The sequence below is a fragment of the Melanostigma gelatinosum genome (genome assembly GCF_949748355.1).
Source record: "Melanostigma gelatinosum genome assembly, chromosome: 5".
Taxonomy (NCBI): Eukaryota; Metazoa; Chordata; class Actinopteri; order Perciformes; family Zoarcidae; genus Melanostigma; species Melanostigma gelatinosum.
Genome location: NC_136638.1, coordinates 21245409 through 21263607, shown reverse-complemented (window position 1 = coordinate 21263607; position 18199 = coordinate 21245409). Strand labels below are relative to the sequence as shown.

General features: G+C 41.6%; 1 protein-coding gene across 1 annotated transcript in view; it reads left to right on the top strand.

Annotated features, from left to right (window-relative positions):
* Window positions 1-18199, top strand: part of diaph2 (diaphanous-related formin 2) — a 349512-nt gene that overhangs the window by 181498 nt on the left and 149815 nt on the right. The window contains exons 19-20 of the mRNA XM_079268826.1: window positions 10245-10346; window positions 17918-18012. Coding sequence (XP_079124952.1) covers window positions 10245-10346; window positions 17918-18012 — 197 coding nt within the window. The remainder of the gene's footprint in view (window positions 1-10244; window positions 10347-17917; window positions 18013-18199) is intronic.

Here is an 18199-nt window from a genome sequence, read left to right as displayed (position 1 = left end):
CAAAGAACAGTCATCAGGAAGTGACATGATGGAAGCCGTTGCAGCCCACATCACAGCTTTTTAATATGCATGTGTTTGTGTCTGTCGGGGAGGCAATGCAGGCATTTTAGTGACAGACACAGCGCCAGCTGTCTTTGATTTGATTGAGGACTTCCAACTTTACTGTATATATCTGTCCCCGCATTGATTGCCAAGTATAAACCTATTGCTGCTAACAAGCGTGGAGTCAAGCTGCCTGAATGAGAAAACGTAATTTCTCCTCCTCTTGTCCTCATCTCTCAGCAAACCGTGACATTTTCCAGCACAGAAATGTGAAGTATTTCTTAAGTCCTTTCACGCCTCAGTTGACAAATTGGATCAACCTATCGGTTAACCTTCACAAGAAGAAGAGATAATACTTGAGCACATTTCTTAAAAATAAAACGTGCATGGTCGTCTTTTCCTTGTTTGACAACCTTTAATGCGTCACTCTTCTAAGCTGCTTTGCTTAGACACACCTGCACATTTGTTTCTTTCCAAAAAGCAATGACATTCCACTGAAAAATAAATACTTCAACCAAATTGTCTTAACTTGCTATTACCTCGCTCTACTAGTGGGCGTGGTCTGTAACAGCTGAATGTTGCACATGCTCATTAGTCATTCCTTTTTTGTCATACAGTCAGCATTTACATGAATACTTTTTCGATCCAATAATTAGAAATCATAAATTTACAGAGCAAAGGCCGAAGCAAACCCACTGGTGGATACAGTAACCATGCAATGATTATACTAAATGTCCTGAGAAAGAACATATATCCACTCAAAACTATTTTTTCCTCCTTGTATAGCATCCAATATTCATCTTGAAATAATGAAAAAGATTATGTTCTATCAGCTGACAAATGTACAAAATGCGACCGTGTTGAATACACTCCAATGTAAGACACTGCACAGACAGCAGGCAATATAAATTACATCCAGGACATGCTTTGTCCTATTCCACTATGTTCTCAAGGAAAAGCACTTGGATGAGAGGAACTGTATCAATATATTCTCTTCAGTGGAGAGTTTTGTCCATGACCTCTTTAGCTCATCTTAGCAAGTTTCTTTAGAAAGGAACATGTAGCAAAGGACACAAAAGAGACCAACAAAACCCCCTCAATTGTGGTTTATTATATCATTTTGCATATCTTCACATATAACATACAGCAAGTGCCTTGTTGACAGAACCTGGTTACTGTCTCCTGTTGCTTCCAGTGTTGCATTGCTAAACAGGCCATGGACTAATCTGTCTCTTAAAGCACAGGGATATGACTGATGTAGATATTCTTATCTAACTCCCGGAGAAACTGCCCAAAAACACATTTCCTTCTATATCCTTTAAAGATAACCAGCAGTGCAGCTGCACACCTCATAATCTCCACGTTTTGGCCTCTTTGAGTATACTTTGGAGTCCCTTTTCTGGGCTTGGTCCCATGTAGCATGGTGCTGGGAGAGGTACATTAATAGAGACCGTGGGGACAACAGTAATCCTACCTGCTGTCTGAGGAACACTGTTGAATCTCTATTCTTCATCCCCTCATCGTGACATGAGCCCGGCTTCAGCGTTGTCTACTTCATGCTTTAGGTTTGGACGGCATGGAGGGGTGTTAGAGGACGGCAGGGCAGCCGTTTGGACCATCAGCTAGTGCCTTCCCACCAGCGCTCGAGCACATTGGGTCACAACGAGCTGCCTTGGCACCACCAGAGAACGGTTTCCTAGAACTGATTGGCTGTCAGGCTCAATCCATTTGCTGCCCCCCGGAGCATGTATCCATGACCAATTTAAGAGGCAGAGTCAGAGCCTTCCCACACTCCCTGCCTCAGAGAGAGAACAACAGTCATGTGTCGATGTGGGCAGATTAAATATATACTTGTTAAAAGGCCGTATCAAGCCCCAGGTCATTGACAATGCTCAGAGTTATTGATTTGAGGGATTTTTGTATTTGTTCAGCATATTTGTTTTCTCTTTGAAGTTAATTTTCACAGTCTGTTTTGAACATATTTGAGCCGTGTTGGTTTAAAAGTAAACTCGTAACCTTAGCGATACTGCAGCATTATAGCTCCTCCCCTCCATGAATATAAATCCTCACTGTATTGGATAATCTATATGGGTTTTGCTCAATTCTGTGGATACTTCCAGTTTGAATTCGACATGAAGTTAATCTCACTGCTACATTTCTCAGGATCTATATTCACTTTTAATCAGACCCATGAACAGATTCCTAATCACAGGCATAAACTAACAGTTACGCAAGTCATGTATAACCAGGAAATGATGATATCACTGCATTTCAATAGGATACATTAATCGTTTGCAGGAAGCCTTCTCCTCTCCTCTTGGAATAGAGACAGGGATGGGAGGGGGGGGGTCACTAAGGGAGATCTGTGTTGTCTCAATTAGAGGAGGCGTTTTTCTCACTGGGCCCTGCTCCAAGCCCAGCTGCGTACCTTCCACCGTGGGCTGAGCCTCTCCCTGCATACTGAAAACATTACTGGCCACAGGTCAGAGTGTCACTCAGTGGGACTTCTGCTCCCTATACCCACACCTTTGTTTTAGAGATCTCTGATAACCACAACCAGATGGCCTTCGATGGAAGGAGAGATAAGTGAAGAAAAGTAGTCAGCTTAAAGACTCACATCTGCGTTTGTAAGGCTGCGTACGTATTTTTTGAAAGTGTGTTTTGCCACACATGAGAGTTCATGAACTTACATTTCACAGACTATCCGCATTTTCCATCGTCATCATCATCATCATTATCAGCCACTTCCCCCACTCCCTGTGATCATACGGGGTGATGATGAATGCATGGTTGAGAGCTCAACCCCCTCCCAATATGCAGCTCCACTGTAATAGTTCACTTTGAGCTGAGGAGTATTTTTCAGAAAACAAAACAAAAAACTGCCTCAACATTCAAGGTCAAAACCTGACAAAGAAAAAAAGAAAGCTTCCAAAAAACGTTTGTTGCTGAGAGTGATACTTACTCCTTTCGCAGGCCGTCATTTATTCAACACAAAGGTATAATATCAAGTGGTTTTATCAGGCACTAATCTTGTCGTCCCAGCCTATAAGTTATGTGTCAGTCATACTGAATTTGTAGATGCTTTTCAATTGTGTTTTGGTGTATACAATCAATGCAGGTTTGCCAAGCGGAGAGTGAAATAAAGGATTTCAGGTTTTGTGGGAGATGGATTGCCTTTTTGCAAGTGGGAGCATGCTTTTGAGATCGAAGATAGCGGGAGGAGTGGATAGAGAGGTGTGCATCCACACAGCAAATTGGCTCCGGGGTTTAGAAAGAGACCTCTGTTTAGCCTTAGTCAGTGGGAGAAATTGGTCACAGCTGGATTTCACTGGTCAATTGGTACGTTCAGATCTTGTGCGTGCTCTCTATTTTTGAAGGTCTCGTTCAATATTCCAGCTATAACTGGGCAAGGTATTGTATCTCGCCAGTAGAAATTCAACAACGCCTTTGTGCACTATGCGTTGCCCCCTAATACCTGAATACTTTTCATTTATTCACTCATGGTTCCCCTATCCCATCTGTTTCGCTTTTGTTTTGTCCGGGGGTCTATGATTTAAAATGGTCCAGATATGGAACTTCAAAGGATTCCGATTATATTCACAGGTCAATTGGTGTGTGTGTGTGTGTGTGTGTGTGTATATACATATATATATATATATATATATATATATATTTGTGTGAAATTGGTATTTCTGTGTATCAGACATGACTGAGGCCAATGACTCGTCCTCAGAATCCATCTCCTTTAGGCGGTCTGGCAGCGATCCAGTAGCTCAGTCCTCAGTGTGAGTCCCTAAGATGGAGGACAGGGCACATGTTTGCAGGCAGATTGCACATTTGAGGGAATAAATTGCCTCGTAGAGGACCAGACTCCACATTGTCTATTCCACTCTGTGTTCCTTTGCCTTTAAATATGTTTGTTGAAGACCTGTCATCTGCAGTTTCTTTTATTTATCTTCAAGGCCTGCTTATTTCATGGTGTCTGGTGGCGAGGCTCGGCGGATGGTCTGTGTCCGGAAGTGAACATGTGGTAGTGTTTAACTTTGTAATGCCGTGGGTTTTATGGACGTCTTGAGGGAGATATCTCATGGAAGGCAACCATAATAGTGATTATGGGCCAGCAAACAGACTGGATATCCAAGTGTTGGATAACTCTTGTTATCATAGAGCCTCCCGAGGGTATACCTCAGTCCAAGGCCCACAGAGAAGGCTTACAATGGATGCCAAGTCATTTTTAAGAAGCCAAACATGTTTTTGCTCAAACATTCGTGTGTTGTTCCAGTGGAACCTATATCAATTTGGTGACTGCTTTTGGCACGGGACAAGGTTAAACTCCTCCTCGGTTCACGGAATATATAACAGTTTCGCTCATCAGGGACTTCTCTTCATGTGGTTATGTTGGCTCCAATGAATCTTTCATGTGTTTTGTTAAAACGTGATGTTGAAACACTTCCTCCTTGACATTCTTCTCAAGGCTCTTTACTTTTGTGAGTTATTATATTACAACAAATCAATGTGCAAAAAACTAACCATGTATAATTCATTGTTACATCTCTCTTCTCAAACTTGTATGGCTGGTATCAAATCAGAAGCATTTGACCCTACGACCATCTGGTCCAATAATCAGCAATGCTGCAGTTGAGCTCTGCATAGCACAGTCAGTTCAAATCAAATTATTTCTACCGATTTTCAGATTGTTCCCGTTCCCATCCTGACCCTTCACCGTATCATTTATTCATCAATTAACATCAATCAATAAATGGTTCTCTTGGTATTGGCTTGGAATTTAGATTGTTATTCATTTCTGAACTGACAGATTAATATAGAAATAACATATCTCTATGTGATGTGACGTTATGTCACAATCGTATGAAATGGCTTCAGGGAAATCAGTGAGCTGCCAAAAGACCCTCCCACACGGTGCCCATCACAAATGTCTCTTTACTGAGTGATTGTTTGAGGGATTTAATGAATACATATACATCTGTGCACAAATGATGGTTTTGTTGTCAGAGTATTACATTTTAGCCACTGGGCAATTCGTAAAGCACGTTTAAATGTTGGCAAGGACTTTGATCAGCTGTTATGGCCCTACACTGTTGGACAGGTTGAGCTTTCTTGGCAGAAACTAAATAAACTATTAGATTGACGTACATTCCCAAAGTTGCATTTTATCTAGATTACCATTTGCTTGGCCAATTCCCATGATTATCCCTCCGCGCCAACGGAAGCTGTGGCCGGAAGTACCGTATATGTTCTTAGGTTGTCAAAGGTCAGGGTCACTGCAACCTCAAGTGAGTCCTATTCTCTTCAAGGCAATTTGTCAGGAAGGCCGCGAGCGAATTACTACAAGTATGGCACAAGACGCAATGATTAGCTGATGAGGTCATTTATCCGAATTTTGCTCTTTAGAATTTTCTGTCGTGGAACCAGAATTGACAGCAAGTCTGCACACTAACTCTTTTCAACACTGTCCCAAATATTCTAAATGTTATTGTTTTACTTGTGGTGGTTATTTGCATAAAACATGCAATTCATATGATGAAGAAATAAATGATTGCGTTCTCATTTAAATACCTTATTTTATTTAATAGAAAAAGTCTTAGCATTATTAGTTTTAATTTTAAAAGCGTCTTAGAGCTAGTGTTAGGGAATAAACAGGTCATAATTCCCTCTCCGATATGTATTTCATAATGCTGTGACAATATCTCCTTCAAACAAATGCTAACCCTAACTCTTATATAAGTTTCCAAAAAACTACATTTTACAAGGTTACAGTTGAGTACATCATAATAGCGTTAGAATCTACCTTCGCTCAATACTTTTTTTTTACAAAGCAGAGCTTGAATGCATCATAATAAAGGAACTGTAACCTCTGTTAACGTTAGCTGTTGGCTCAGTTACAACCATGACCTTCGAATTGAATTGCGATTTGCATTCAAGAATTGAATTAGCAGCATCCATGGGAATACATTACCATATAATATCTGATTCAGCTCGTTGTTTGAAATGTTTTTCCTCCTCCATGTTTTAGTTTGGACTTTTATTTGTTAGATTACTGGATGTATGTCGTCTTTACTCACGCTGAGGAACCACCACACCAATGACATGTTGTGTGTTTGTGTGCCGACATGAAACTATCATGCGGCACGCGTGTGTAAATGTCAGCCAGTCATACACAATCAGCTGAAAACCGTCTGGTTTCGAATGGCTGCTGATAGATCGTGCATCTATTTTTAACAAAAACACAAACTTTTTGTCAAATTGAAGCTCAACCTAATTATGATGCCAAGTGGAGCTTGTGATTTTTAGTAACTTTTGTGTTTTGGAGACATTAATACAACTTGCTTTATTGTTGTGGCCAACCATCTGGTTGAAATGTGCCACTTATAGTCATCCTCTCCACCACACACCTGGGACTCAGACTAGTGTGGCAACTCCAATGTGTGCAAGCCCTCCAGGGCCCATCAGTCCACATGCAGTGCTCAGAGGAAACGTGGCATAATTGAGTCGGCCAGCAAACACTGGAGCAGACACCAGCCAACTGATGCCACTACTCATTGCACAGCGGTAGAGTTCTGGCTGTATAGGATGGCATCAGAAAGGAATGTGCCTGTTTCAGATTATTAAAGGCACTGTTGTTTCTGTTTAATTTGAGATGGCAAAGACAGCTGAGGCACTGACGAATGGGCTGAGAGCACCCTGCTGAGAGTGTAAGGTACCTAGGTGAGAGATTCAAGTGGCAGCAGAGAAAAGAGAATAGTTTAACAATTCAGTACCGCAAGCAGCCAAATCCCCCTTCTAAGTTTGATTTGCCCTCTGTCTGCGGGCCATTCTCTCAGGGAGATCATTGTTTCCTCTTGTTTTATTTTTGCTGGCTCACCAGTTTCTTTGTCCAAGGTATGATTCCTTGGGCCTCAGTGGCTACTGACTCAGTTTATGTGAGTCAGGATATTGTGGCTGTTATGTTGTTGTCATTGGATTTATTTATGAAGTTATCAATATTTATTGTCTACTTTTGGTGGGTTTGGATGAAGCCTGAGAGAAAATTGCTGACACTGAAACATGAAAATTCATATCTGCCAGTCTTAAGTTAAAGGCATCATCAAACACTAACCCCGGGCAACAGATTTTTCATATTTTATTTTGTGAAAGCAGGTGAACACATTGGCATTATAACAGTCAGCAATTCAGGACCTGTGTTAACGGCATTTAAAAAAACCCCACTTTCATCCCCATTTAACTCCACTGAGTTACCAAATAAAGAGGGCATTTGTGGCTCAGAGGTAAGAAACAGTTCGAACCATATAAACTTTAATTGGAACTTGACTTGATCTTTGTTATGCCAAAATGGCATCTGTCCACCTATCCTAGATTACTAGTGACACAATTCTACGCACTTAGATGTATTGATCTTAATTATTTATTTGAGGAGTCGCTAATGCTCTTAAGTGGTAATACAGTCCTGATAAAGATTGAAGCAAAATACTGTCCAATGAAAGTGGTGTCAATAAAAGCGTGTGAGATTTGACACATTACAGGCACTAACCAAAGGGTCGTGTCCAGTTTTTGGCGAGCAAAGCCCTCGCCATGTTGCTCCTACTAAGCCATTGGCTGATGTGCATCCCTGAGCTCCACTGAGTTTGAAAGTGATCCAGCGTTTTGTGTATCACGGTCGGTGTAGACTAACATTTAGAGTGCAGAGTCTTGTCAGCCTCTAAGGAACATCCTCCGATGAAAATCAAACCACAGCATTGGTACATACTTGAACCATTTTTACCCCTACTTAATTAATACAGTAAACAACTGCATCCCTGATGTCATGTTTTGACAGAAAGCATTGGAGTTAGGCAGGTGCCTTCAGCATTGCTTCTTCTGGCTGCCCAGGAGATGTTGCCTCTTTGATTGTTTCTTTAAATATGCAAGACAGTGCTGAGGGAGCAGATTGTTTGTTCTAGATTTCCTGGGAGACTCCCACCTTGGGCTTGAACAGAGCAGTTGTGATGATTAGCAACAAAGTGTGCTGCCTCTCCCATAAGCCACCGTGAGGAGAGGGACGGGTCTAAGGCGTCTTGTTTCTCATATTGCTGCCTCCTCGATGACATTCACTCATCTTCAGTACTGTGATTACAGTTAGAAATGTTGACCTTTTGTCCTGTACTGTGACATCTATAAAGAGAGACTTTGCAATTATAATTTGGAACTTAGAAATGCAAGGCAGTCATTCTTCTCTGACATCATAACCAAAAACAAGAACAATACACGCGCCTTATTTGCTACCGTCGATAGGCTAACAAACCCTCCAGTGTCTGTAGCTGCTGAGCTCCAATCCACCTGGGCATGCAATCAATTTGCCTCCTTTTTTACTGACAAAATTCAGAAAATTAGACAAGCAGTCAGTGCCTCCACACCAACCACAGGATATGTGTTGTCCCGATCTCTGAAAAACATCCATTTAAATATCATGACACAATTTCATTCAATCGACCGTAGAAGCCTAGAAGACATTATACTACATCTGAAGTCATCCTCCTGCTGCTTGGATATTCTACCAACACACTTTTTCAAAAATATTTCAAACTGCATGACCACTAATCTCTTACAAATTGTAAACACATCCCTTCTCTCAGGTGTCTTCCCACAAGCCCTAAAAACTGCAGTTATTAAACCGCTCCTAAAGAAGGCTAGTTTAGACTCTGCAACGATGAAAAATGATAGGCTAATATCAAACCTCCCATTTTTAAGTAAAATAATTGAAAAAGCGGTTTTCCAACAGCTGACCAACTTCTTTGCCGTAAATAACTGCTTTGATGTTTTCCAGTCAGGCTTTCGACAGCACCACAGTACTGAAACTGCTCTTGTTAAGGTTTTCAACGACATCCACTTAAACATAGACAATGGCAGAAGTTCAGTCTTAGTGTTACTAGATCTCAGTGCTGCATTCGACACGGTCGACCATGCCATACTCTTAGAAATACTAAACATCTGGGTGGGACTCTCTGGCACAGCACTTACCTGGTTTGAATCCTACTTGAAGGACCGAGAATACTTTGTGTCTGTAGCTGATTACACATCAGAGCTGACTAAAATTACATGTGGTGTTCCCCAAGGTTAAATACTGGGGCCTCTTCTGTTAAACATCTACATGCTTCCACTAGCTCAGATTATGGAAAGCAACAAAGTGTGTTTTCATAATTTTAAATCTCCTTTACTTTTGCCTTTATGCTTTTAATGGTTTCATGTGAAGCACTTTGAATTACCTTGTTGTTGAAATGTGCTATACAAATAAACTTGCCTTGCCTTGCCTTGCCTTGTACATGTGCATCTATGTTTTTAGAGCTTGATGTTATTGAAGTGCAATTGAAGAGTAATACACGCTGACCTGTGGTGTTTCCCCAGTGTGGCCTCAATACGGTCTTCATTAGGGCAACAACGGTCTCTTCATTCTTGAACAAATGTCTTATTGTGTTCAGTCGAGTAACACAGACATAATGCCACTTTCTGGGATTGTGGGGGGTAAAACAACTATCTCCTCGGCTCGAGCGAGTTGACAAACAGGGCCTGAGGGGAGAAACTGTGCTTATCAACCATCTACCCACTGTCACAATGACAGGAATGCTGGCACATGCAAACAAATGAAGAGGGGGAAGTCATCCGCTCTGATAGTACAGCTCATGATGTTGCATATTATGTAGTTCCATCATAATCACATCTGCCTTCAAACAAGCCGATGCTATACCGTATGTGCAGTGGCCTTACAAATGCAAATCTGGACACAAATAATATAATATTATTGTTGCCATTCAGTTTATGTTAGCAATGTGTTATGTGAGAACAATTGTGGTTTTTGTTTGATATACATCTTGTTTAGGACATAGGACGGCTGTACGTTTTACATTGTGAGACATCATATTCAGTGTTGGATGCAGGATGCATCGTGAAGTGGCTCAGTTAAGTAGCCTATCAAATGTTTCAGCAGTTTTAGCTCAAAAAGTAAATTTTTTGTTTATCTTTTGTACCTTTTATTGAGAGAAGAGTGTTGTGGAACCAAAAAGCTGATGTCTGGAAACTATGGTTTTTAATTGGTTCGGGCCATGGATCTGTTGCTATCGGACCAATCTCTGCCCGTCAGCTCAGGCTTTAATATGCATTCATGTATTGAGATTCTCATCTGTGTCAATTTTTTTGTTTTTTTTCTGCAGTGAAAAAAGATGTAAAAGATGAGACTGATGACAGAATGCAACAATTCAAGAAAAAGGCGAAAGAGCTTCGTATCCTGGATTCCAAAACTGCACAGAATCTTTGTAAGTATATAGTCATGTTATATTTATAGAATATTTAAAGCCACTAAGCACAGGTTTAACAGCATTAGTTCATGAAGTACTTTATTCTTTTAACCATGACCTTTTATGTCAGAAATGTCTTATTTTATTTTATGTGTTATTTTCCATGACACCCCCGGGCCTTTTCATTCCCCCATGAACAGCTCAACAAAGCTGTTTGTGGGAAACAAACAGTAGAACGCCCTCAATAGTGGTCGTGTTTCACTAAGCCCATTGGGGAAATGTTTCCCTGCCAGTTGTTTAGCGGTCACCACAAGTACATATAGATTGTGTCCGAGTTACCTGTCTGTAATTATGTGTAAAGCCCATTCCTACTAGGACTGAGCTCTAACGCTACATGTAGGTGTTTTCAATCCCCAGGAGCTTAAGTGGTCTACATGTGTAGTTGATGATGGTGCACAGTTTTTACCTCACTTTTGTTGTGGTGGATGGAACAGTTTTTCGTTTGGGGATCATTTCAGGTTCGACGCAAATGATCTGCAAAAACATTCTGCCTTAGACTTTCACTACCAGCTCAACCCATGCACCTTCTGTCTTCCATGAGAACCTCCTTGATCCCAAATCCATGAAATGTGTGTATGAATTCACTACACAGAAAAATTGACTGGCAGCCTTCTTTTGATTGGTGGGTAGAGCATTTCTCTTTGTTTCCCCAACTCTTTGGGATTTCCTCTGCAGCCTTGGTATCCTTTACCTCTCAGATGCGATGTTGGATACTAACACCTTATGAAATATGCATGTTATATGCTAAGATTACAGGTCACCCTCCTTCGCAACCCTTATCCCACCCTCTTAGCTTTCTTCTTTAAAGGACGAGTAGAGAGGTATGCAATTCATCGTTTTCAGGTGACATCGCGGTTTTATGGGAACGCCCCCCTGGAGGGCAAAACAAAGCCGCCTTCCACTGCCCGCCAACGACGGCTCAGCTTTTACCACACTGACAGATAGTTTTTGTTCAATTTGATGCACAAACCAAAGAGGAGACAAGCCTGGGCTGCGTTTCTACCGAATCTCAGCGCAGAGCGAAAAAGCCAGAGAGGAGGAGATTGTTGGATTTGTGCAATTAGACGTGCCACTGTCCCGAGCAAGAACACTTCTGCTAAACCTGCCATGCAAATCAAATCACACTAATTCCTCCTTGTCCAGCTACCCAGCCTATCAATGGTGCATCATTTAATCTGTAGGAGTATAGTTAACTGGAAAATGGGAAACACGTTCACAGCACGAAATTAACAATCCAAAAATTGAAAATGTAAGCCAAGACATAATTTGGACAATAATTGTATTTTTTTTAATGTGCAATACATACAAATATTACACTCTCCTCATAGCTACAAGTCTCCATTGACAGAAACAGTAATTCTACCTCACTGATCATTGAAATCAATTATATTGCATTCACTCGGCAGAAACATTAACACATTAATACTGTCTTGGTTAGTCTTTCCATGTTTCCAACAATCACCAACTCTGGTTTGGTTGAAATCAATCTTTGATTGTTAGATATGAGAATATGCATGCCCTGCATGCTGTTTCCCCACTCACAAGATGTTTGGTTGGTAGCTAATTGTCACACATCTTCGCTTTGACGATGGATAATTTCTTGTCCTACACCTCCTCAACAGCATTATTGGCCCATCCAGATGGAAAGTACTGGTAACTGTCTGTACTTTAGTGCGCATTCATCTTGGCAGCGGTATAAGGGATGGATTCTCCAAATGACATATGTAATCATCAAGTACAGCAATGGCAGGGACCTAGCTGTTTATAATGATTGAAATACAGCAGCAGATGCTGTATATGGGTCACTCGTGCCTCAGGCTTGCAGTTTGTTCCTTTTTTTTCTCCTTTGAGAGGTGATCTAAAAACTTGCGGGTTGCAAATGACAACAATTTGACAGGCTTGAGCGGTAGCTCCATGGTGTTCCCAGTGTTAGTGGCCATGTCGTACCATTGTTTTGCCTTTTTGTTCTCTGCACCAGTCACGTGACCCACAACTATGAATGAATCAATGAATTTTATAATTAATTATATAGCGCTTTTCACAGACAGTGGTATCACAAAGTGCTTAACAGAGCAGACATTTAAAAGCATAAAAACACAATGTGACCCAAGGGTCAATAAATTATCTACACAGAGAAAATTTAAAAATTAAAAATAATAAAAAATTAAATAAAAATGTAAAACATATTTTAAGAGCAGGTCTAGGACATGGGTTACTTTTACACAAACGCCAGCCTAGGTGGGTTTTGAGCTGGCTCAATAGGTCCTCACAACGGGTAGAGCTGACCAGGGCTTTAGGCTTAGCTCCGAGCCGTAGCCAGGAGGCCTCAGGAGCTGCGACCGGAGGAGGTGCCGCGGCAGCAGGACTGGGAGCGATGGACTCATGCACGCGGTCGCTGGCTGTGTCAGTCTGTGATGGACCGAAAATGATGGTGTCCATGAGGTTGTCGGCATACTGGATCCTGTAGAGCAGTGATTCTTATGGGCCGCGGCCCATGATAGGGCCGCGGCCCATGATAGGGCCGCGGCCCATGATTGGGCCGCGAGCGCCACCTAGAGGGCCGCGAAAAACTTTCAGTTTTGCACCTGTGGGCCGCGAGGGCCGCGGGACCGCATAGGTTATCAATTGAAGACACCAGAGATATTACTGTTATCCATGAGACGCTCAGTTACAATATAGCTTCCCACCACCTGGTGGTGGTAATGCGTCAGTCAGTTGTTTAACAAGCTGCAATAAGCAGAAGAAGACACTCAGCTAGCCTGTAGCGAAAGTTATGGATAAGTTATTAAAAAGAAAAAATGAAGATGACAGTGGTGCCATAGGGTTAGGGTTAGGGCCTAACCCTAACCCCCCAAAAGTCTAAATGTGTGTGCAAGTACAACCCTGACTTTCTTAAGTACGGCTTTGTGAACGGAGGCAACGAGGCAGAGCCGAGGGCTCAGTGTGTGGAATGTGAGCTAATGCTATCAAACGTAGCACTGAAGCCTTCAAAAATAAAGCGACACCAAGCGACGAAACATCCAACGCTCGTGGGAAAGTCTGTTGGGCTTCTTGTTGTGTATGCAGGTTTCCATACACATGATAATACATGTCTTTGTGATCATCACATTGTATCATCTCATTTATTTAACAAGGGTTTTGCCTGTTCAACACCGGCATCCTCAATCCCCTCCCCTTCCGTTCCTACGGCTTGTTTGCGCAAATACGTCACAAAACATGTCCGTGTTTGGTATCCCAGCATGCCCAAAATCCTCATCTTTGCAAAGAAATCATCGATTTTCTTTCATTTCTTATGGTTTCTCCACAAACGGAGCCCACACACACTGTCCAAAGTCGCCATAACCGCTGCAAGTCGTATCTTGCAGCATTTCGACGCAAAAAGACACATTACAGACCCGACAACGTGCTAGCGGATGTTACCATGGAGCTACTGCCTTCAGAAAACGCTAGTACTTATAGTACAAACCTTATCCTCCTCTTCCATAAGCCGTCAACCAACGTTTGCGTAACTGAGCTATTCTCATACTCGATCGTGTGCTCGGTCGCAGCCATTAAGCACAGCAAGTCCGCTACTCACACACCATGTCTTCGACCATATATACATAGTTTTTGCAATTTGCAAAGGCTAATAATAAAAGGAAAATAATATAATATCAAAATATAAAGGGAGAAACACCTTTAGTGTGTCAGAATATCATGTGGTTACCATGTGTCCATTTGGGTCTCCAAATGTCCTTTTAGAGCTCCGCCTGGATCTCTTCATGAAGAAACACTGTAGAATGGTCATACATTGTCCAATCTTCTTCAAATTTGAGGCAGTTGTTCACTGATAGTGTAGTTACAGCCCTATACTGTCCTTTACCTGTACATATACAGCCACAGGCAGTTATTTATACTGAAAGATACTTTTTTATTTTATGTGGACAAAAATCTTAAATTTTTACTGACTCCAAAGGCCCACTGCTCTGTTTCTGTATGACCTACAGGTTGTCTGACACTTTTGATGCATATAGTCAGAGTGGGCCCCGGGACACTTTGTACTTGAAAAGTTGGGCCCCGAGGTCAAAAAGGTTAAGAACCCCTGCTGTAGAGCGTGGATATTCTTCCCTCCAACTCTGTGATTTTATCCACCAGGCGGGCGCAGCTGACACAGTCGGATGGAGAGGTGAGTGAAGCCATAGCAGATCAATGCAAAAACAGTTCTAGTTCTAAAAAAGTTCTAAAAAAGTTCTAGTACGTGTTGGCTGACATCGTACTATTAGTAGATCAATTAAAACTAGAAAAAAGGGGTGAAACAGACACTACGCACAAGTGAGCTGGATCAGTTGACAGGCAAATTGGAGGGAAAACAGCAGCACAGCATCAGCTGTGGCATACCGTAGGATGGGATGAGTATTTTTCGGGTGGATAAATTCCTGTACCCTGTTGATGGAGACTGGAAGCAAACTAGAATATTAAATTAAGCTGATGGATGAACATACATCTCAGAAACATGCACGATTATATGTGCCTCCAAACCCATTCCCTTCCTGTGTGCTGGTAATATTATGCAATGGCTTCAAATCCTTGCCTTTTCCATGAAGAGAGGTCAGAATGAGCTCATCAGGCAAAGTATTGGGGTCTGATGTCAGGAAGAGGCATGTGGCATGAACATGAGGAGCATCTGCATGTGTGTTTGCTTGTATGTGTGTGTGTGTTTGCTTGTGTGTGTGCTTGTGTGTCTGTGTGTCTGCGTGTGTGTGTCATTGCACTTGTGTAGGGCTGTGACAATGTTGGTATGTGTCACTGCCATCTTTGATTCCAGCCCCAGCAGATTGCCTTCGAATTTGGCAGGAAGCAAAGATAAGTGTAGACAATCTCACCTCCAGAATGGCAATAGGTGGAAGGCATCTGGTCCTACACAACTACACAGCTCCCCCGGGTCGTAGCAATACACTGAAGCATCCATGATCATATGCACTGCCCGGAGAAGCCTCTAAGCTCCCTTTTCAATTGTGATGTGTGTGTTGATATTGAAGGTTCAGTGACTGGGATGGGGAGCGGGACGAAATGAATGATTGTGATGCCAGTGCCACTTCATGTATTCTGGTATAATGATTACCACTTTCAGCTTTTACAAAGAGCTTCAGTTGAGTTGAATAGTGGCTAAGCCATGTAGATAGATAATTGTAGCTGTCGAAATGAGATGAGACAGCTGCATAGAATACTTATTTCAGTGAACAAAATAAATTCATTTTAACTGTTATCTTACTTCAGGGATGGTTGCATTAACCTACAGCCACTTTGCAAAGGTTGACGTCAAACATTACACCAAACATGTGGACAGTTTTCTTTATATCAGTGGATCATCCATCTAGTTTTGAGTGAACGGTATCTTAACACCAAGTAGACGGTGTTCCAATAAGCACTTTTTTGATATGGGCACACTACCTTATCTGTAATAGTAAATTGTGTGGGTACTAACCTATGTAATGTCCCTTCTGTTATGTTTGTCATGTTTTGTTTTATTTATTTATTTTAATTTACTTGACCTTGTTCATTTGCCAGGTGAATTTGTAATATTAGGGTGGAAGTGCCTCGTGTAATTCTGTATCTATTGTCATTCTGTTTTCTAAATTTGAAATAAAGACATAAAAAAAAGAACAATCACAAATGACAAAAATACAAATAATCAGCAATCAGTAAATTATTTATAGTCTTGAGAAGTTCTGTTCTGACATGTTTGTCTGTTAGAGATTATGCACATTGTTGTTTCTGCAATCTTTAATGTAAAATAAATGATTCCATTAACGTACTGTAGGCGTGAAATGTTTAAATAAAATAATTAAATCAATGAGTTCAGAAAAGGACACCTTGTACCTTATACCCGGTGATAGCAAAATTAGAAGTAACTTCCTTTCTTGAGTCCATCGTAAATGTAAAAAAAAAAAAAGTGTGTGTTACATTTTTTAAATGTTTTATATGAAAGCGATATAGCCACTCTTAAAATAGGTTCATGCCAGCTTTGGCAGGTCTACAGTATATGTGTGCACTGAGGCATATATGAGAGATTATTTGTAAAAGTTCACACTGTTCTCTTACTTATCTCAAACACCTCCCAAGGCAGCTTCTACAACTAATGTGAGCTCTAGTTGATCGTGTTGTGTTAAATTTCCTTGTAGGTATCCCACTAATCCTTAACTTGACACACATCTCTGAGCTGCAACTGTGGAGAACCACTGCGTCACACATCTAAGATGCAGTCTTGCCAGGTGGATGTACAGGTGCAGTTTGTTGCCAAAGTGTGTACCAAAACATGCATTAACACACCTCCACCTGCACCCCTTTGCTCATCACATCACTGGTCGGTTAGCATGCAGCCAGGACCAGACGGGTGCAGGGCGACCACACCTATCACTGACAGAGCTTCTAGCAAGTTCAAATCCAACTGCTACCGTAGATGGCAGCGGAAGTGGATTTTTCAGCCCGTAACTCTCTACCTGCCTCTTCTACCGCATCTGTATCTACTTCAGTTTGTAATTTACAATACATCCCAGGATTACTTTTGACAACCCTCCCCCAAGAGAACGTTGTATCCAGCTGTTGGTTTCATATGCGGAGGATATAGGACATATTGAGGTGACACCAATAGATGTATCGTATTTTGACGGCAAACAAGGATGACACGATCAATTTGATGAAATATAAATCCCAATCAGGAAAACATCATGCTAATGAGGGGAAACATACATAAATATAGATCACAAACCTCTTCTTCCTCTTCAGTTCTACAGTTCTGAGTCACCGGAAACCTGAGACGGTGAAGCCAGAAAGTTTCATATCAACTAAATAAACCTGTGTATTATACCTCACATCAAGAGCAATAGTCGTGGTGTATATATATGTCATGACTATGTACTCAGTAAATGCAGTAAATTGCCTGTGTGATACAGTCATACTGTGACAAAAAAAAAGATGCTCTGCTGCGTCTCCGTTTGCTGCGCGTCAAATACAGACATCAGGTCTCGCTGCAGCAGCAGAATAGCATCTGTTGAGTGAGTCTCCTCCAACTCATTACCAAACCTCCACCTGTGACTTCCACCTGGATACACCATCAGCTCCAATTTCCACTGTAGGCACCCCACCTGGAGAGTGAAACACCCACTAGGCTGTCCCCTGAGGCAAATTCAGTGTCTACAAAACCATATAGCCCTCCCAGATGACACCATTACTGCTACCACAAGTACAACTAACTTACTGTTATTAACTATTAATAATGCTGTCATTATTGTTCACTTTTTATGACTTTGTATGCTGTTTGGCTTTGGCCTCTTTCCATGTTACTGGTAAATCCTGATGTTTTCCTTTTGTCAGGGTGACACAAACTATCCTGTTGAGGGCCAGAAAGTGTATTTGTTTTTCCAAGTGACAAGTTAGGTCTGTGGTCATTTTGTCTGAGTAGCAATGAGTGCTGAAATGTCTCTTTGAACCCTGCGGTCGAATAAAAAAAAAGGGGAGGAAATGACTCTTTTCTCTCTCCATCACAACAGCAATTTTCTTGGGCTCGTTCCGCCTGCCTTATGAAGAGATCCGGGACATTGTGCTGCAGGTGGACGAGGAAAGACTGAGCGAATCACTCATCCAGGTAAGACTGATGTTCAGTGTGGCGTGTTCGTTTTTTCGCACACACACTTATTTTTACCCTCTGAAAAACGTGTGCGCTGTGAGTGGCAGCGAGTGAGAGAGACTTTCTATACACGTTTTTTTTTTTTTTTCAGTGTCTGGCGCTTAGCTTGGCGACCCCATTTTACACCAACTATGGTCCGTATTTG